This window comes from Mus musculus, chromosome 16, assembly GCF_000001635.26.
Source record: "Mus musculus strain C57BL/6J chromosome 16, GRCm38.p6 C57BL/6J".
Taxonomy (NCBI): domain Eukaryota; kingdom Metazoa; phylum Chordata; class Mammalia; order Rodentia; family Muridae; genus Mus; species Mus musculus.
The window spans coordinates 8,736,936-8,757,869 of NC_000082.6; the positions used below are offsets into that span (position 1 = coordinate 8,736,936).

The 20,934-nt window shown below is 48.3% G+C and overlaps 1 protein-coding gene across 3 annotated transcripts in view; it reads right to left on the reverse strand.

Annotated features, from left to right (window-relative positions):
• Window positions 1–20,132, reverse strand: part of Usp7 (ubiquitin specific peptidase 7) — a 68,346-nt gene extending 48,214 nt beyond the window's left edge. Inside the window, exon 1 of one of the 3 annotated variants that reach the window (NM_001003918.2) lies at window positions 1,269–1,407. In NM_001003918.2, coding sequence (NP_001003918.2) covers window positions 1,269–1,350 — 82 coding nt within the window. In that variant the 5' untranslated portion in view covers window positions 1,351–1,407. Of the gene's footprint in view, window positions 1–1,268; window positions 1,408–19,880 lie in introns of those variants that run through there. The other 2 variants (XM_006522138.3, XM_006522141.3) reach the window with 2 other exon arrangements.
• Window positions 20,133–20,934: the final 802 nt, after the last annotated feature.

Below are 20,934 nucleotides of genomic sequence, written 5' to 3' on the forward strand. Positions count from 1 at the left end.
TCCCAAAGGTGAGTTCCATCAGCTATTTGGTTTAATCGCACTTGCCAGACACTCTGAAATTACTGATTTGCTGAGGCCAAGAGAAACAGCCTAGTCCTTGGCATGAACTTCAGCTTCCCCCTTCCCCCGGCCCCCTAGGGCCTTTTTCCCTCTGCTGCATGGTCAGACAATTGTTTGATTCCCACTGATCACCATCAAGTTATTCACAGGGGGGGTCAAGAGTCAGTATTCCTAGCCTAGAGCATGCTACATCATACACAACAAATACAGTTTTACCCCAACTTCCTAGGAACCTTCATTCATTTATGAAAGCCACTATCACTTGCTGAACGGTCCATTCATTGCCCCTCACTGGGATTCCTGCCTGTCTGACCCCTTTAGGGCAGGTAACCGCGCATACTGCCTTCACTTAAAGTACCAAGTCAAAAGAAAAGAAAATGACCAACCCAGCATGAGATCCCGAAGCCAGAGTCCCTCCACTGCGCTTTCACAGCAAACCTTGATAGCGAAGCTCTACAAACAGTATAAAATCCAGTACCAAGATAAATTCCTGCGGCTCCGGTAGAAAACATAGTTACCTCCAGAACTTAATCTGCTTCTGCAGTAGGCCAGCCATGTGCGGCGGAACTCCATAGTTTCAAGCACACTTTTTAGCCGGACGTGGACGGCACCACCTACAGCCAGGTACCCAAACTCCTCCACAAGCCCAGGTAACTTATAAACTAGGCGAACCTGAGTACTTTCCCAGCAAGTCCAAAGGCTGAGGGCAGCTGCGCGCCTTGCAGGTGTCTCCGCAATTAAGCGCGACGCCCGGCAGAGCGCTCGGAAGTTATTGGGGGGAGGCTCTCCGGGGGCGCGTTCAGAAGCAGGTGCAGGGGAACCTGCGCACCCGCTCCCATACCCACCCCAAGAGCTCAGGGGCCGGGGAGCAGGCCCAACCAGCCTGGCCAGAGCCACACACCCCGGAAAGAGGACGGTCCCCGGGGCCCGCCTCCCAACCTGGGTACCCGGAGCCAACACACCTCGATCCTAATTTACGACTCCGGCGCTTTGTGCCCAGCAGCCCGTGCGCTGCACAATGCGTGAACTCGGGGGTCCGGGGCCACCCCCCGCCGGGCCGCATGACTGTGCAGCCCCGGCCCGGCAAAAGCGCCGGGCCGAGCGGGGCCGAGCGGCAGCCCGGCCTGGTTAAAGATGGCGAGGCCCTCGCGTGGCTCCCGCGGCCGCCCGGACCACAATGAAAGCGCCGGCCCCGCTGCGGGCCTCACCTTCCATCTCCATGTCCTCGGGCTCGCTCAGCTGCTGCTCGCCCGCTTTCTGCTGCTGCTGCTGCTGCTGTTGGTGGTTCATGTCGGCCGCGGCCTGGGCCTCGCCTGCGGCCGGAGGCCCGGGCTGCGGGCCCGGCGGGCGGGCGGCTGCTAGCAGAGGCGGCGGCGGCGGCGGCGGCGGGGCGGCCTCCTCCTCTTCCTACCCGCGCGTCGTCGGCGGCGGCGGCCCCGGGGCGGCCCGCGGCGGGCGGCGGCGGCGGCGGCGGCGGCAGGGAGACGCGCACGTACTTGCTCGCGATTCGCCCAATCTCGGCGCCGAGGCGGGCGGGCGGCGGCGGGCCGAGCCGGGCGGCCTCCTCGCTCGCTGCGGCCGCCGCTGCCGCCGCCGCCGCCGCCGCCGCAGGGCCCGCCTCCCGCCGCCGGGGCCGGGGCTGCGGGGCCGCGGGCCGGCCGGGGGCGGAGGGCGGCCGGGCGGGGGCCGCGTAGTCAGCCCCGCCTCGGACCGGGCGCGGAAGGCTGGAGGCCGGGCGGGCCGCGGCGAGCCTGCGGGCCCGGGTGTGGGCTGCGGCGGCGACCGCTGAGGCTGCGCGGGCGGGTGACCGGCTGGCCGCGCTCGGGGCGCTGAGGCCTCCGCCTCCTCGGCGTCGTCGTCGGGGCTCCGGCAGCGGACGCGGCGCCCGGCGGCTCGGCTCGGCTCAGCTCGCTCTCAAAATGGCGGCGGCGTGAAATGTCACATCCGCATGGGGGGCGAGAGCGGAGCGAACGAGACGAGGGCGGGCGGCGGGCGGAGCGGGAGGCGGAGCGGGAGGCGGAGCAGGGAGCGGCCCGCCCGCCGCCACCGAGGAGCACCCACCCCGCGCGCCGGCCGCCCGCCCGCCAGCCCTGCTGGAGCGGGGCGCCGGGGTCTCCTCTGTGAGGCAGCGGAGCGCAGCCCAGGGCCGCGGGGCTCCGGCTGAGGGTAGGGGTGCTCGCGGGAACTGGGCTGGACAAGGAGCCCAAGGCGCGGCGCCGTTTTACGGCCCGTAACCGGCCCCGGGATTCTCACCCGGGCAAATACGTGGGAAACTTAACTCTTTTGCACCCTAGATCCAATAAGGCAAAGTGTAGTCCTTCGGCTCTCACCTATCCCAGCATTCATTTATTTCCTCTCTAGGAGATCAGGTTGGCCACGATCGTCCACTGGGAAAGAGTCTCTCGGGTAGTCCAAGCTGGCCTGGAACTTTTCATGGTGCTTGATGGACACCTGATCCTCCTGCGTCTACCTTTCTAAGTTTTAGGAGTCAAATTTTTTTAAAAGCGAACTTTTCAATACAAGAAATTTGAAGAGGGAAAATCTGATTGATTTAAGGCCTAAGCGCCAACTGACTTGGGGGGGGGGGGGTAGCACATGCCTTTTTAATCCCAGAATTTGGGAGGCGGAGGCAGAGGCTGAGGCAGTAGGATCTCTTCGAATTGGAGGCATGGCCAAGCCAACCAGGACTCAAACAAATCAACAACAAAACAAGAACATCTTGGCCTGAACGCTTCCCATCAAGGAACTTCCTCCTACCAGGTCCCAAAGGCACCTGATTCACCAGAAACCTGCCCCTTCCTCCTTCCCAAGGTCACCCAGAGTTGGGTGCAGGGGGTTGGGATAGTCGTACTGCAAATACTATTGAACAACTTGCTTTCACAAAAAATTAATTAGTAATAATAAAAAAAGAGCCTTTTCTAGCACTTCATGACTTGCAAGGAAAATAACCAGCTAGTCCAGGAAAAAAAAAATGCAACAATTTGCTATCTTGCCTTAGGACACCAGTCAACCCAACTTCCCTTGCTGAAGTTCAAAACCTAAACAGAGGCCAGCAAAATGGCAGAGTGGGCAAAGGTGCTGTCACCAAGTCCTATGACCTGAATTCCAGCAAGTTGGCCTCTGGTTTCCACTGTGCATGCTGCAAAAGCGCACACACTCAAATAAATATATGTACATGTAATTTTTTTTTTTTTACTTAAAGGGGGAAAAAACCCAAAGTGGATAAAGGAGAGATGGTTCTGTATCTTTTATCTAATGTGCCTGGAACCAGAAGTGTTTCACATCTCAGTCTGGGGAATTTTTGACTGTACATAAAAGGAGGTATCTTTGATAACAGAACCCAAATCAAGGTAAAATCCATATATTTCTGAGATACCTTATACATAATCTTATACAGAATTTTGTATTTGACTGCAACCCCGTACAAGGTCAGGTATAAAATTTTCCACTCTACTTGGGGCCAGCAAAAGGCTCAGCAGGTAAAGGCTGTTGCCACCACGCCTGACCAGTGAGATCCTTGAGCCCCACATGGTAGAAGAGAACTGATTCAATAGTCCTCTGACTTCCACTCATGCTCACGTGCCATCGCACATATGGTGGGGTGCCAATTCATGAGCACACACACAATCAAGTTCCATTTCCAGCATCATATTGGTATTCAAAAGTTTCAGATTTCAGAACATTTTAGATTTAGGAGTCTCTGACTAGAGCTATTTAACTTGAATATACACATAGTGAAATACTACATAGCAGTGAAAAAGAGTAAGATCCCGCCAGGCGTGGTGGCGCAAGCCTTTAATCCCAGCACTCAGGAGGCAGAAGCAGGCAGAGTCTGCTGGTCTGGTCTACAGAGTGAGTTCCAGGACAGCCAGGGCTACACAGAGAAACCCTGTCTCGAAAAAAAAACAAACAAAGAGTAAGATCCCACTATGTGTTACTTATAAAAGGGATGAATCATACTTTAAGAAAACAGCCCAAAGGCTACAAATACTTCCACCTCCATCAAGGTCCTTAGCAGGCAAAGCAATTTCAAGAAAAAGAGAAAAATAGATTGAACCTTGGCAGCTAGAGACTGGCATGTTGGGGCTTGGGGATTGAATGCTGTCTCTCTGTAAAGTTTTCAAGGAAAGACAGAGACAATAGACAGCAGAGGATAGCCTTGGAGTGTAATGAAAACACTCTCAAACAAGATCAGGGTCATAGGCTAGTCTACAGCAGAAGTGACTTCACTGTATACTTTAAATATCTATTTTATTATGTGTACATGTGTGCATGTACATGCCCACCCGTGAAGGCCAGGAGAGGGCATCAGAACCTGTGCAGCTAGAGTTACAGGCCAATGTGAGCTGGCCAATGAGGGAGTTGGGGACTGAACTCATATCCTCTGTAAGAGCAGCAACTGCTCAGAACCACCAAGCCCTAACTATACATTCTAGTCATGCTTTTTAACTGCTCCAAGACTATGATTTAACACTTTAAGAGCCCTTTGGCTTGTTAGTCTCTAGAAGTCACTGCTTTCTTTCTTTTGTATGTAGTGTCTCTGGGTTTATATGTATGTCCACATGAGTGTGGGTGTGGCTTACCAGTGGAGCTGTTCTAGAGAGCAAGCCTGCCTAGCCAGCTTGCTCTGGGGCTCCCCTTCTGCTCCTCCTGCGCTGAGGTTACAGGTCAACTGTGGACCATAAATGGGCAAATTGTATGGCACATACATCAACAAGCCTACTGAGCTTCCACGTATAAACATCCCAGGAGGACCATTTTCTTAACCCAGAAAACCCAACAGGATTATGCAAATCCAGAGGGTCAAATCCCTTAGTTCACTTCAAGAACACCCAGGAAACTGCCCAAGCCATCAAGGGAACTGCATATCTGAAATACCACCAAGTATCTGAGCAGTGTAAAGAAGCCATGAGGAAGGAAACCCGATCTGTGCTACAATGGAGGAGTTGGCAGAAGCACCCAGGCACACAGTGGGGCTGTGCTGAGGCTCGGTGACCATGCCTAAAAATGCAGGTGGCGGCATTTGGGTGCGGATTCTCTAGTCATTGAGCACATCCATGTGAAGGATGGAGCTGATATAGCTCATGGCCTGGCTGGCCCATATATGAGCCCTGCTGCCAGGCTGATGTGATCCTCGCTAAAAAGGAGCAGACTGTTCCAAAGCCAGAATAAAATAAATGCAAATAAAAAGGAAAAGACAAACAAACAGAAAGCCTACCTTGGTACCCAATTGGCATCTAGCTAGAAGTAACAATTAGTTCATTAAGAATCTGAGTGATGGGCTGGTGAGATGGCTCAGCAGTTAGGAGCACCGACTGCTCTTCCAAAGGTCCTGAGTTCAAATCCCAGCAACCACATGGTGGCTCACAACCATCTGTAATGAGATCTGATGCCCTCTTCTGGAGTGTCTGAAGACAGCTACAGTGTACTTACATATAATAAATAAATAAATAAATAAATAAATAAATATTAGAAAACATACCTTAAAAAAAAAAAGAATCTGAGTGACGGGGCTTGAGAGATGGTTCAGGGGTTAAGAGCTCTGACTGTTCTTCCAAAGGTCCTGAGTTCAAATCCCAGCAACCACATGATGGTTCACAACCATCTGTAATGGGATCCAGTGTGTCATCTGGTGTGTCTGAAGACAGCTAAGTATACTCATATAAATAAATAAATCTTAAAGAAAAAAAAAAGAATCTGAGTAAAAATGTCCCAGCAAGAGCAAGATGGCTCACGTATAAAGGCACTTGCTGCTGGCTTCACTCCCATCCCTACAACCCACACGGTAAAGGGACAGAACCAACTCCCCCAGGTTAGCCTCTGACCTCCACTGGCCTACCAGGTCACCCCGACTCCGCCCTCCACACGTATGCACAAAAATAACTAGGGACTCTTAAAATGAAGATACACCAGAGGTGTCTGTGCAGACAGCTGGGAAGCTGTGGGTCTGGAAGGCACACATGGTCCACAGACACAAGCCCGAGGCACTAGTGAAGAAGAGTCAGAGACCCTCTCTTGCCCCTCACCCCCCAACCTGGTCACTTCCTGCATTACTTTTCATGTTATGTATATGAGTCCACTGTCACTGTCTTCAGACACAGCAGCAGAGGCATTGGACCCCATTACAGATGGTCGTGAGCCTCCACATGGGTGCTGGGACTGAACTTCTTTGCACTGTATGGTATTATTATACAACAGAACTGGGAAGGGGGAATCTAAACTCCAATACTATTGCTAGTTCTGTGATTAACTTGTATTACATAGCAGGGCTAGGGTGCAGCGCTATAGTAGAGCACTTGCTTAGCATGGGGCAGGTTCTGGGTTCCATCCCTAGAAGTGCAAATAAAAAGTACATATGAAGAAGGATTTGGGGGATTAAAGTTAGTAAGTTGCTCAAAGAAGCTTTTCTCAGCAGTAGACAGGCGGTAAGTGCAGAAATCTATGAGAAAACAGAAGACTTCCAGAGCTCATCTCTAAAGGCACACAGCCCTTCCCTAAGGTTCAAAGGCATCACTGAAGAGGAGACAGAATGACGGTAAGAGCCAGGGGCATGGACATCTCCAGTGAAATCATATTTGTGTGACCTGACAGACAGGGCTATTCAGCACATGAACTCACAGCATCTGAGACTGCACACACACCTAGGCCATCGAAAGCATGGAAGAACCCCATCAAGTCCTAGCTGAGTAGCTTTTGACAAGTGAAGGCTGTCCATGCTCCAATACAGTCCCATACTTCATGCACATATAGGCATACAGGTAGCAGAAAATGCACTTGATGTGTTATAAATAAATAATAACTAAGCAAGCAAGTACATGAGATTGAAGAGGGAAAAATTATGGTGCTGGGTGTTAGGCATCAAACCTGGAACAAATGGCTATGGTGTCTCTTTAATATATCAAAACATACCTGGTTCTCCAGCAATCTCTCAGCCCCTTCCCTCCTGACTGGCATACCCCACTCTCTACCCTGAATTCTCCAGCCCAAGGGGTAGGCTGTTCTTCCTATATAATCCAACCGTTTCGGTTACCTGCTCTTTTTTTTGTATCTTTAGGCCTCCTGGTCCCTGCTCTCCCCTTCCCCTTTCCCCTTCCCCTCCCTCTCCCTCCACTGCACAGCTCAGTCTGGTGGCATCCAGTCTGAAGTCTCTCAGATGTCTGTCTCTGGCTATGCCCTCGTACTTATCTGCAATAACCTCCTCCTGCACCATACCCAGAAGCAGACATGCCCCTCCCTTTCTTCTTTCCTTTCCTTTTTTCTCTTCCTTTTTTTTTTTTTAATTCAGTAAGAGGTAGACTTAGTCCAATCATGTTCTATGCATGTGTGAAATTCTCAAACAATTCTGGATGGTGAATCAACAAAAGAAAAAAGGCTAAGCCAGAATAAGTGCCTCCCCTGCCCAACCCCTGCTTTTAATCCCAACATTCCAGAGGCAGGTAGATTGCCCTGAGTTCAAGGGCAGCCTGTTCTACAGGGAGACCATTGCCAAAAATAACCACACAAGTAAAGGTTAATCCAGTTAGGTCTCTCATAATTATATTGGCCTTTAAGCAGATCCCTAGGACCGGGTGTGTAAGAGAGTTGAAAGGCCCAGTGTATCTCAACAGTGAATCCTCACCCATGGGACTGAATCGTGCAAAGAGCCTAGTGAGCAGTCGTCCATCCGAGCATCCAGACCTGCCTTTGGCTTTAAGCAACCCTCTAAGGAGAGAAACCGTTGGAGTCCACTTAAGTTTCTGATCTACAGAACTAGAACAAAGCGAGTCCTTGTAAAGTTGCTCTATTATAGCAACATATTATACACTAGAACTGTTGGGTTGCAGAGATGGCTCCAGTGTAATGGCACCTGCTACCACATCTCATGACCCAAGTTTGAACCCTGTGACCTATCTGCATGGTGTAAGGAGAGATCAGTCTCCTTCAATTGTCCTTTGGCCTCTGACCCCACCCTGGAGCACACATGTGCACACACACATACCCTCTACACAGAAACTGAAAGGAGAAAGTAATTTTGTTCAATCTTGTGAGGCTTACTGTTAGCACCCACATTTAATCCCTCCATTCAGAGGGCAGCAGCAAGCAGGCTTCTGTGCGTTCAAGGCCAGCCTAGTCTACATACTGAGCTTCCGGATAGCCAGGACTACACAGAGAGACCCTGACTCATAAAACAACAGTGAAACAAAACAAGCAAAAGAGGTCCTCTTCAGAGGACCCGCAGCTGATTCCCAGCACCCCATGGAAGCTCACAACTGTCTGTAACTCTGACACCCACCATATCCTGTCCTTCCTAGAGACTACGCATGCACTTGGTGAACAGACAGGCACGCAGCGGAATATCCCTTGCATAAAATAAGATAGATAACCAAATTCTTTAAAAATCTCATTCTAGGGGGCTGGCGAGATGGCTCAGTGGTTAAGAGCACCAACTGCTCTTCTGAAGGTCCGGAGTTCAAATCCCACAACCATATGGTGGCTCACAACCATCCATAACGAAATCTGATGCCTTTTTCTGGAGTATCTGAGGACAGCTACAGTGTACTTACATATAATAAATAAATTTTTTTCTTCTTCTTCTTTTTTTTTTTTTCTCAAGACAGGGTTCCTCTGTGTAGCCCTGGCTGTCCTAGAACTCACTCTGTAGACCAGGCTGGCCTCGAACTCAGAAACCCGCCTGCCTCTGCCCCCCAAGTGCTGGGATTAAAGGAGTATGCCACCACCGCCAGGCATAAATAAATCTTTAAAAAAAATTTTTTTTTCATTCCAGCCCTATCGATAGACCAGAGTACCTCTAGATTGCTCACCACTATCATTAGCCCCAGCACACTGTAGGGGCTGCTTAATGAAGACCTAATTTAGTTCCTTGCAGCTAATGTTTACTGGTGCCTGGAAGTTAGGGGTGCCCAGAAATGCAGGGGCAGAAGCACAGGTGCCACAGGCTCAGGAGGTCTCTCGCCACAGCCCTTCCTTCTTCCTGTCAGGCCTTTTCATGCCCTTCAGATGTTGGGTGCAGGTGCACTTTATTTCCTGATCACTCCAGCTTCTAGTAAAAGCAGTACTAGAAGCAGGGTATAGCTCTATTAGTAAAGAGCTTGCCTGATATGGGCTAGGAATACACTTATGTTCCTAGAGGGCTTGTGTAATATGCACAGAGTCCTCTTTTCAATTCCCACACTGTATAAACCCCAGGTGATGACAGGAGATCTGGCATAGTGTGGTCTGGCATAGTGGCTTATATCTGTGATGCCATCACTTGAGTGATAAAGGCTACTCTGAGACCCTGTCTGAAAAAGACAAGAAATTCAGGAAAAACAATGAAGAGGAAAATCCCAAGGCCTAAAATCCCAAGCCCAGAATCGATGACTCTGTCGTCACCTGGCCCAGCTGTCCTCTAAGTGTACTATGTACAAAGCCCGTTTGCACAGAAGGGTATGTGGGAGAACCCTGGGCCTCCTCGGAGCTTCAATGCTAAGATGTCTCCAAAGCTCCTGGTGAAGCTCTGCAGGGAAAGAGGGCTAGGTGCCATCCTTGGCCACTGCTAAGTTTTGTTTTGTTTTTTAAATTTATAACCTTTTCCCTGGTTCAACAACTGAGGCCTGAAGAGGCAGAACACTCAGAGATGGGAACCACTGGGAGAGGTCCATTTGTCATTAGAGCTGCTAAGTGCAGGGGAGGGAAGGGCTGCCCTATCATCATACTGCGGGCAAAACACATTTTGCAAAGAGGGCAGGTGCCATGACTCAGCATAAACATTGGATTGGGGTTTTTTCTACAGAACCGAAATATTTACCTACCTGGAAGCCATGTTGATACCTGGCAGATAAGGCATCAGAGTGGATATAGAATTGACAGGCCTTGTTCTTGTACCTACTCTGAAAAATTCTCTCCAGTATCCACAGAGGAAGCAGACCTAATCATGCCCAAGAAAGGAATGAGGACTTGGGCCAACGGTCAGGGTCAAGCCTTTCGATGAAGTCAATTTGGGAGATTTTGTTTTGCTTTTTGTTTGTTTGTTGAGACAGGGTTTCTCTTAGCAGCCTAGGCCATCCTAGAACTGCCTCTGCTTCCCTGTGGGGATCAAAGGTGTGTGCCACCTTGCATGGTGAATTTGGGAGGTATTTTTTCTTTTTCTTGGGAGTGGGTCTTGCCAAGCCCTGGCTCGCCTAAAGATCACTTTGTAGCCCAAACTGGCGTCTGCCAGCCTGGTGGGATCAGAGTGAGATGAGCCCATGAAGGACCCAAACTGAAGGTTCTGGTCAGGGAAACGGCCTAGTTTTGTCACTCACATGATAAAGGTTGAAACACTCGTGTTCAGATGTCACCATGCTTACTGCTATACCATGAACACGAGAAATGAGCTGCAAGGCAGCCTGTTCCTTAGCCCAAGCAAGGTTCGTTAGCATTCCACTCAATTCTGAGTGCAAACCTAAAGCTACATGTGTCCCGGGAACTAAGAAATGGCAGCCCTGGCCGGGCGTAGTGGTGCAGAGGCAGGTGGATTTCTGAGTTCGAGGCCAGCCTGGTCTACAGAGTGAGTACCAGGGCAGCCAGGGCTTCAGAGAAACCTTGTCTAGGAAAAACAAACAAACAAACAAACAAACAAAACAAACAAAAAACAAACAACATCAAAAGAAATGGCAACCCTGCCCGGCAGGGTCAGCATCAACACAGGCTACAGGTCAATTTGGGGCCCTTCTAGAGTGTGGGACACTCAAGGTCAAAACAAACAGAGCCAGCAGATGGGGCAAATGAGACCCTGTCTCATACAAAATAAAAATCCAACAGGCTGCGAATCTGGTTCAGTGGCAGAGCATACACACTTCCCACAGGAGAGCCCAGGTGCATCAGCAACAAACCCTAACTGAAACCTGCATGAGAAAAGCAGGCATGGTGGCACACACCGTTAGGATACCAACCCCGTGTAGGTGGTAAGGTTGAGTGAACTCCTATCTGTCACTAACATTCTTCCTTTCAGGCCATTTGGGGAAGCACACCACCAAAGGACAGAGGCCTAGCCAGGTGTGGAGGAAGCTGGGTCTGCTTAGTTCCTTTTCAATTGAATTCTCTTTACATTTTTTCTGTGGTGCTACAGATAGAAGCCAGAATTTTACCCATCCTAGAGACAAGCATGCCACCAAAAAGAGCCATCTTCAACCTTAAGAGCTTTACATTCTTAAAAGTGGCTCACAAAACAGCAAGCAAGCAAGCAAGCAAGCAAGCAAGCAAGCAAAAGCTTCCGGACAGAGACGCCACTGAACCAAAGCTGAGAAAAGCTGGCAGCAATGACTGGCCAGCCCTGCCTTCTAACCCTCCCTCCACCTCCCATCCCTGTTCTGGGAAGTTCTGTGGTTGCTGTGGCTGGGGGCGGAGCATCAGAGCTGTTGGGTTTTGCTTTTATGAGTAGTGGTGAAACTAGGGCCAACTAGCTTCCCGGGAATCATAACCAAGCTCACCCTCCTGTTGTAACCTTGGATGACAATGGCAGGACTCACAGAGCAAGAAAAGCACTAAAACGTTGTAGTGGCATGCACTTGTAATCCTAGCACTTGGGAGGCAGAGGTAAGCAGATCTCTGAGTTCAAGGCCAGCCTGGTCAGCATCTATTCCAGGATATGCAGGTGTTTAAACTGTCAGTTGCTACGCATTGTAATGCTAAATACTGGCCCCAAAGGCCTACCTGGCCCCTAGGGACAAGAGAATCTGCTTGTACAAAAGTGATACTCAGGAATCTTTTTTTTTTTTTTTTTTTATTTATTTATTTATTTATTTATTTATTTATTTATTTATTTCATGTATGTGGGAACACTGTTGCTATCTTCAGATACACCAGAAGAGGGCATCAGATCTCATTACAGATGGTTGTGAGCCACCATGTGGTTGCTGGGAATTGAACTCAGGACCTCTGGAAGAGCAGTCAGTGCTCTTAACCGCTGAGCCATCTCTCCAGCCCGATACTCAGGAATCTTGCCCTTCTACCCACAAGTTATCCCTGTTGGTGAATAAAGATGCCTACAGCCAATAGCTGGGCAGAAGAGGCGGAAGTGGAGCTCCGGGTTTTGGGATCTGAGGAGAGAACATGAGGAGGAGAAAAAGGTGGAGGGATGCCACTCAGTGAGTGAGTTATTCAAACACGGCCATGACGGCTGGCCAATTGGAATGAGAGGCCTAAGCGGGGTGTGGTGAGTCATATCTCTGGTTATTGGCAGGGAAGAAGACATAATAGCAAGTAGGGTAGATATCTGCCCAGCTCTAATGCTTTAAGTGCTTATTATAAATAAAGGTTGTGTGTCTTTTATCTGGGAACTGAACGACCAAAAGTGAGTTAAGAACCTCAACTGAGATGAAACAATTATTACAATAGAGATGGCTACAGAGAAACCTTTTCTCAAAAAGAACTTAAAAATTTAATTTTATGATAATTTGCATACATGTATGCATGTATATATGTATGCGCGCGCACACACACACACACATGTTCGCCACCTGCTTACAGTGCCCATGCAGGCTATGAGTTGCCACGTAAGCATACGTCTGTGTGAATGCTTGCACAGGTGCAAGGAGGGTCTGACCCCTTGGAGCTAGTGTAACAAGGGCTTGTGAGCCACCTGATAGAAATACTTAGAACTAAACCCTAAAACAGCTGCTTTCTTAGAGAGAGGTTGGCTTGTTTGCAGTGATGGGGTCAGAACCCAGGACCTAAACAAGTAAATAACCCTTTCAAAGCCTTTTATCACAGCACCAGGAAAAACTATGGGGAAAGATGGACCTGTGTTAAAAATCACTGACCACAGGGGTGGAGAGATGGCTCAGCAGTTAAGAGCACTGACTGCTCTTCCAGAGGTCCTGAGTTCAATTCCCAGCAACCACATGGCGGCTCACAACCATCTGTAATGGAATCTGAGGCTCTTTCAGTGTGTCTGAAAACAGTGACAGTGTACTCATATACATAAGTAAATAAATCTTAAAAAAAAAAGTCCCTGGCCCCTCTTCCAGAATGCCTAGATTGGACTCCCCACACCACTCACCTCGGCGGTTAGCCACCATCTGTAATACCCCAACACCGAGGACTCTGCATGCGAATGGTGCATCTATACATATCAAATAAGCAAACCAATCTTTTAAAACCACAACAGAGGCCTGAGATGTAGCTCAGTGGCAGAACTCCTGCCCCGAGCTCTAGGTGCCTTCATTAAATTCTCTGTATGAGAAAAAGAACACCCTCACAGGAAGATGCGCTGGACACGCACGGACTATTTCTCTGAATAAAAATATTTTCTTTTTAATGTAAATCTTCATTTTCTGACATGTATTTAGTGTGTTTATGTGTCTGCATGCAGGTACAGTGGTGTGAATGCATCAGTCAGAGCACAGTTTTACAGTCTCCTTCCATGGCGGTCAGTCCCAGGGATCAAACTCAGACCGTTTAGGCTTAGGGTACAGCTCTGAGGACAGCAGCCCCCCACTGTGCCCAAGGCTCTGGGTTGGAACACCAAGACCACAAAAGATAAATTTTAAGTATTTAACTTAAAATGTGTGCATGTTTAGAACATACAAAACCAAACCAAACCAAAACAAAACAAAAAAAACCCTTGAGTTTTGGAGCAACAAAAGAGCAATGGGAATTTAGCTTTTTAGTTGGGTTCAAGTGCTGACTAAGGAATGAGCCTAGAATCTTTCTCAGGCTAAGCAAGCACTCCACCTATGAGCTACTCTCCTAGGTGGTTTCAAAGTGGGGACACAACAGGGTTTAGACATTTAAACTCTTTGGTTGCTGGGTGGGGGTTTTGCCCTGGAAGCAGAAAGCAGGCTTTTGCAGCTAAGCATGAAGGTGTGAATGGAAAGGCGAGAGGAAGCTTGGTGCAACTCCTGGAAGGCCAGCCTCCAGCGCTATAGTGAGCATTTGTCTCAACCTGAGAGAGGCCTCATAGAGACTAATATGGAAATCACTTGGTTGTGCATCAGGGGATCACCTGACTCCCCCAAATGGCTGATACCCTATGTCCCTTTAGTCTTTTCGGAATTCTCCAAGTTTTTGGGGTTTTTAAGATCTATTTATTGTTATATGTAAGTACACTGTAGCTGTCTTCAGACACACCAGAAGAGGGCATCAGATCTCATTATGGATGGAGAGATGGTTGTGAGCCACCATGTGGTTGTCTGGATTTGAACTCAGGACCTCCGGAAGAGCAGTCAGTGCTCTTAACCACTGAGCCATTTCTCCAGCCCCATCTCTAAGTTTTTGTCACCTATAAAGTTTGCTCTCATCCGGCAGTGGTGGTGCACGCCTTTACTCTCAGCACTTGGGAGGCAGAGGCAGGCAGATCTCTGAGTTCGAGGCCAGCCTGGTCTACAGAGAGAGTTCCAGGACAGCCAGGGCTACACAGAGGAACCCTGTGTGTGGGGTGAGGGGGAGAGGCTGCTCTCATGAACTGTGCAATCAAATTAAAAGTGGGTGGGGTTGTAATATCCCAACCCTAAAGACCCTGCATGCATGCAGCATGGACATACATGCAAGTAAAACATCTACTGTATAATATAAATATAAATAAAAAACAATCTTTTAAAACAACATCAGGGGACTGAAGGTAGCTCAGTAGCACAAGTTTAGATTTTTGCATTTTGCTGAATTCACAGCCACATGCAACTCATTCCCCTAGGGTTGGACACCCCTACCTGTGATTACTGGTTTTGTTTGTTTTTGAGATAAGGTCTCACTATGTAGTCCTGGCTGGCCTGGCACTCCTGGTGTAGAACAGGAGAGGCTAGAATTCAGAGATCCGAGAGATTATGCTACCTTAGCCTGGGGCCAGGGGCTTAGCTCAGTGGTATAAAGCTTGCCTAGCAGGAGCGAGATCCTGGCTGAGTTCCATCCTCTGCACCAAAAGGATGAAACAAGAGAGCATTAGAGTTAGCAAAGAGCCTGATACATGTCTGTGATCCCAGTACTCAGAAGGCAGGAAGACTGCAAGTTCCAGACCAGTCTTGGCCACACAGTAAGACCATGGTATCCCTGCAGTACAGCATCTGCCTAGCACATGATAAGACAAAGTGAAAGATCACATATTGCATGACTGAAATCGTACGAGCCACTCAGGATAGGCAAGTCCATATTGATCAGTGGCTGCTGCTAGAGCGGGGAGTGGGGTGTGAGCAGTGTGTGTGCTGTCTGTCTCCTGGGAAGGGAGAAAATGTTCTAAGGCTGGTGAAATGGCTCAGCACTCACCTCACAAGCCTCCCACTATGGAAAAGGGGGAGGAGAGAACAAACTCTACACAGTTGTCCTTTGACCTCCACATATATCATGGCATTTTATTGGCCAGGCATAGTGGCACATACTTTTTTTTTTCAGGTTTATTTATTTATGTATGAGTGCTCTATCTGCATGTATACCCTGTGTGAGGGTTTGAATATGCTTGGCCCAGGGAAAGGCACTATTAGGAGGTGTGGCCTTGCTGGGGGAAGTATCACTGCGGGTGTGGGCTTTAAGACCCTTATCTTAGCTCCCTGAAAGTCAGTCTTCTCCTAGCTGTATTTGGAACAAGAGATAGGACTCTTAGCTCCTCCTGCACCATGGATGCTGCCATGCCTCTCACCATGATGATAATGGACTCAACCTCTGAACCCGTAAGCCAGCCCCAATTCAATGTTGTACTTTATAAGACTTGTCTTGGTTATGGTGACTGCTCACAGAAGTAAAACCCTAACTAAGACAACCTGCATACCAGAAGAGGGCATCAGACCACATTATAGATGGTTATGAGGCTATAGATGTGGTTGCTGGGAATTGAACTCTGGGATCTCTGGGAGAGCAGACAGTGCTCTTAACCTCTGAGCCATCTCTCCAGCCTGCAATAATTTTTTTTTTTTTAAAGAAATGTTCTAGAAGGGCCAAGGGATGGTTCTCGGTGGTAGAACACTTGTGTAGCATGCCCTGACTTCCATTCTGAGCACCATAGTTTCAGAACTAGATAGTATCGGAAGCTGCATACCGTTGTGAAGCCAGAGGAAACCATCTATCTCCTGAATGCTAACATCCACCATCCCAGAAGGTTCCTGTGGTGTGCTAGGGTGGTGATGGTAAGAGCCAGCTGACCCGAGGGCGGTACTGCGCCTGGCTGCTGAGTGTTTGTCGCTGACTTCAATCCTTAAGACCCACATGAAAGAGCCAACTCCTACAAAGTTATCTTCTGATGTCCCAGAACATGTACATACGCATTTATATGCACATACATACACACAATAAATAAACGTGATTTGAAAGTAAATTTTTAAAAAATTAATAGGAGAGAATATACATATGAATTAATGAGTTAACATGAACAAAGCATGCTTTCCCCTCCCTGTTGATGTATTAATCACCTGCACAAAGTACAAATGGGTTGTTTGGTGGAGGCTGGGCATGGAGCTCAGTGGTAGAGCATTTGCTTAGAGTAGTCATGTCTAAGGCTCTGAATTTGAACCCAGCAATGAAAAATGTAAAGAAAAGCTGTATTCTACATAATGTCCTGGATGTACCCATCTGGTGGTACACGCCTTTAGTTCCAGCACTTGGGAGGCAAAGGCAGCACTTGAGAGGCTAACCTGGTCTACATAAAAAGTTCCAGGCCGGCTAGGGTTATGTAGTCAGACTCTTCAGACTCTTTCTAAAACCTGAAGTAGGACCAGGTGTGGTGGTGCACACCTTTAATCTCAGCACTCAAGAGACAGAGGCAGGCAGAGTTCCAGGTCAGTCAGGACTAGAGAAACCCTGTAATGGGGGTGGAGCTGGGGAGTGGAGGTAAGCAGGAATAAAAGGGGGCGGGGGAGAGGGGGAGAGGGGGGGAGAGAGAGAGAGAGAGAAAGAGAGAGAGAGAGAGGGAGAAGGAGAGAGGGAGGGAGAGAGAGGGAGAGAAGGTGATGTGTGCAACAGATACAAGGAAGAGTCCACTTTCTTCAGTGAATTCCTTTGGTCTTGAATCAAACTTTTCCCACTTAAGGCTCCTCAAGCCATCATACACATTAACACTACTTCAGTCCCAGAAATCTGAGTTTCAGGAATGAATCAAATCCTCTTCCTCAAACCCCCCTCCATCGCCAGGGCCAGCATGCTTGCCTCAGTGACGTTTGAGCAGCAGGACTCCAACATATATGAGCTTTCCTTCTTTACTATCCTTTTATTTTTTTAATTTTTGTTTTTTTTTTCAGGGAAGTTTCTCTGTGTAGCCCTGACTATCCTAACTTGCTCTGTAGACCAGGTTGGCCTGTGTGCCACCACCACCAAACCCCATATTGGATTTTTAAAAACAGGATCACAGGTTGGCTTTGAGCACACAGCAATTCTTGCAACCTCAACATATTAATATTAAAATGTAAATAAAAAGTCTAAAAAAAAAAAGTCTAGCCAGGAATGGTAGCTTGTGCCTGCAATCCAGGTATAAGGAAGAATGAGGCAGGAGGATTCCTGTAAGTTAGAGGCTTACCTGAGTGACATAGTGAGTGTTCCAGGCCAACCTGACCTAAACTGTGGAGACAATGTTTATTTTGTTCTATTGTGTGTAGCCCAGGCTGCCCTGGAACTTGATCTGTAGCCAGGCTGGCCTCCAACTCACTGGCCTGCTTCTGCCTCCCAAGAGCTGGGATTCAAGGCTGGAGACAGTTTCTAATAAAGGAATCAATTTGGATGGACCTCAGCCTGACATACAAGTCCCAGGCTTGACAGAACTACACAGACATAAATGCCGACTCCTCAGAATCTCCCCAGTCAGAACGGAGCCCCATAGTTAGGAATGGCCTCCTCTGTACCCACAGGAAAAGACAAACATTGCCTGAAGGGAAACAGCAGATTCATTTGTAAATTTCTGTAACTTTTCCTGCTGCTACCCAGCCCTCTTCCTCCAAACCATTCTGGCCTAGGTAGATACAAAGGATAAGAGCAAAGTCTGCGCAGACATCTCTAACCTGAGGAACTCTGAGCACACGGCAGGACACCTAAGACCTCTACATCTGCCAACCAGCAGCTTTGCCAAAATTAATTCAAAACGGGTTGAAATGAAGCCTGAGAGGAGGACAGGCTCCCAGAAACCTGGAGGAGGCAGCACACAGACTGTGGCTATGGGTTTACCATTTGTCTGTTCTTCTGAGACTGATTATCAGCACTAAACTAAGCCCCAGGATGGCCAAGAACTTGCTGTGGCGAACATGGTGGGGGGCCTCAGCTTGGAGATCGCCTGTCTCCACCGGGATTAAGGCTATATGTTCACACCTGCCTTTCTTGCTTCCAGATAACCCAGGCTAGCTTCAATTCTATCTCAGCTTCCCTAAGGGACCAATTCTGTTTCATTTGCTTGTTTGGTTTTGAAATAGGATCTCACTCTGGAGCCACAGATGGCCTCGGGTTCACAATAGACCAGGCTGGCCTCGAACTCAGAGATCTCCCAGTCTCTCTGCCTGAGTGTGGGAGTTAAAGGCCTGTGTCACTATGCCTGGCGCGTAAGTCCAGTTTTTAATGTTAATTTAACTCATTTCATTTGGTGCAGTCCTTGGACATAAAAGACATTTACTTGAAGCCCCTGTGTGATGGTTTGTATATCCTTGGACCAGTGAGTGGCACCATCTGCAGGTGTGGCCTTGTTGGAATAGATGTGACCTGGTTGGAATAGGTGTGTCGCTGTGGGTGTGGGCATAAGATCCTCACCCTAGTTGCCTGGAAGTCTGTCTTCCACTAGCAGCCTTTGGATGAAGATGTAGAACTCTCAGCTCTGCCTGAGCCATGCCTGCCTGGATACTGCCATGCTCCCACCTTGATGATAATGGACTGAACCTCTGAACCTGTAAGCCAGCCCCAATTAAATGTTTTTTTATAAGACTTGCCTTGGTCATGGTGTCTGTTCACAGCAGTAAAGCCCTAACTAAGACACCAGTTATGAAGATATTGCTAAAAAACAACAGCTCCTTCAAACAGCATTCAATAAAGCCCTCTGTTTCTACCTGGTTATACAAAGATCACAGAGGAAACCAGTGTGAGGCTTGAGGCCAGTCTGAGATATACACTGAGTTCCAAGCCAGAGCTGCATAACAAGGAAACCGTATCTCATAGGAGCCAAAAAAAAAAAAAAAAAGACCTCAAAGTGCTTATGGAATATGTTGAGATTAAACATGACTCCTCTGCCTTGGATCATCAGCCCTGAGGCCTTGAACTCTTAATAAAACTGACCTCAGTGCGCCTACACTGCCGCGTACCCACTTCTGCTCTCTGCTCACTCTGCTCAAAATTCTAATCCCATTCTCAGTGGCTGAAATGACTGCCAGTCAACACTGTCCAACTCAGAGAAAGGAACAAAGTCGGAGCACAGGCTCAACTCAAATGCCTTACTTGCCAACAACTAAAACCCTCAAGAGAGAGAAAAAAAAAGTCAGAGAACTGGGTGGTGGTGCACTCCTTTGATCCCTGCCTTAAGGAGGCAGAGGCAGGTAGATCTCCATGAGTTCAAGGCCAGCCTGGTCTAGGAGGACCAGGGCTTTGGTACACAGAGAAACCCTATCTAGAAAAATAACAACAACTAATAATAATAATAATAATTCCTTAAGGTAGCCAATGGCAACATTTGCAAACCTTAGAAATCAGCAATAAAAATGGAGAAATAGGCTGTTTAACAACACTCATTAGGGTCACACACACCTTTAATTGACCAGGAGACTCTGTCTCTAAAAAGAATATAGATGATTAATCCTGGCAATATAACCCCAGCAACTTGGGAGACAAAGACAAATGAATTGCTTAGACCTAGGAGTTCAAGACCCACCTCGGCAACACAAGGTGACCCTCAGCACAGAAAGAGCTCATACCTTGGTATTCGATGCCTTCATTCCAAGGACAGTTAACCAGTATAAACTTGGTTATGACGCTGGTGCTGGGGACTTCTGGAGGAGTGTACCTCAGGTACCAGGGAAGCAACTCTGAGATGATATTACTTTGAGGAAAATAGATTGTATCCTGAGTCAAAATCCTCCCAGAAGGTGACCTTGGCGGTGACGTGGAGGATGCCATCAGCGCAGTTCTCTGGGGCTTCTCCAAGCTTCTCTGGTTTACTCTTTGGGCTGGACTAGGAAAGAGGAGAAAGCAGTCTCAGACCTATGTCTCTCCGCTCCAGACTCCTACACCGCCCCCATCTCCCGACCTCACCAATCCCACCCAGCTGAACTACAATCCACACTCACTTGCATAACCTCAAGACTTACTGTAGACAAGGTCAAAAGAAAAGACTAAATTAATTTCCTAGTCGCCACCTTTCTCAAAGTAGGGCACCAGATTCCCATTAGTATTCCAGGCGCACTTAAGAGTGTGGCTTCCATGTCCTCAGAGGCTAAGGACGGTGCTGAGTTTGAGGCCAGCTTTGCCTGCAAAGTGAGATACTGCCTCAAAGAGACAAAAGAGGGCTGGAAAGATCGCCTGTCTGCCCAAGCTCAGTACCCACAAGCCACGTGGTAGAAGCAAACGACACCCACAAATTCCTCCAACATCCACGTGTTTTGGTAGGCATGCACACTCAAACATGCACACATACAATAAAATAAACATTGAAAAACTAAGCACTGCGGGGTGGATGGAGGGCAGCAAGGCTTGCTTGGAGCAGAAAGCCATGGCAAGTAAAAAGCTCTCCCAGACTACCTATGTTATGTTAATGACTGACTAAACAAATACATTAGTGATGAATAATAAGCACATACACAAATATGGCAAGGGTAGGAATAAGGATCCCTTGGACATTGTGAAATCTGAAGGGTGAGGTAGCGCATGCGCACTTTTAATCCCAGCATTTAGGAGGCAGAGGCAGATGGAACTAGCCTGGTCTAGATAGCAAACTTCAGGCGGGGACACACGCCTTTAATCCCAGCACTG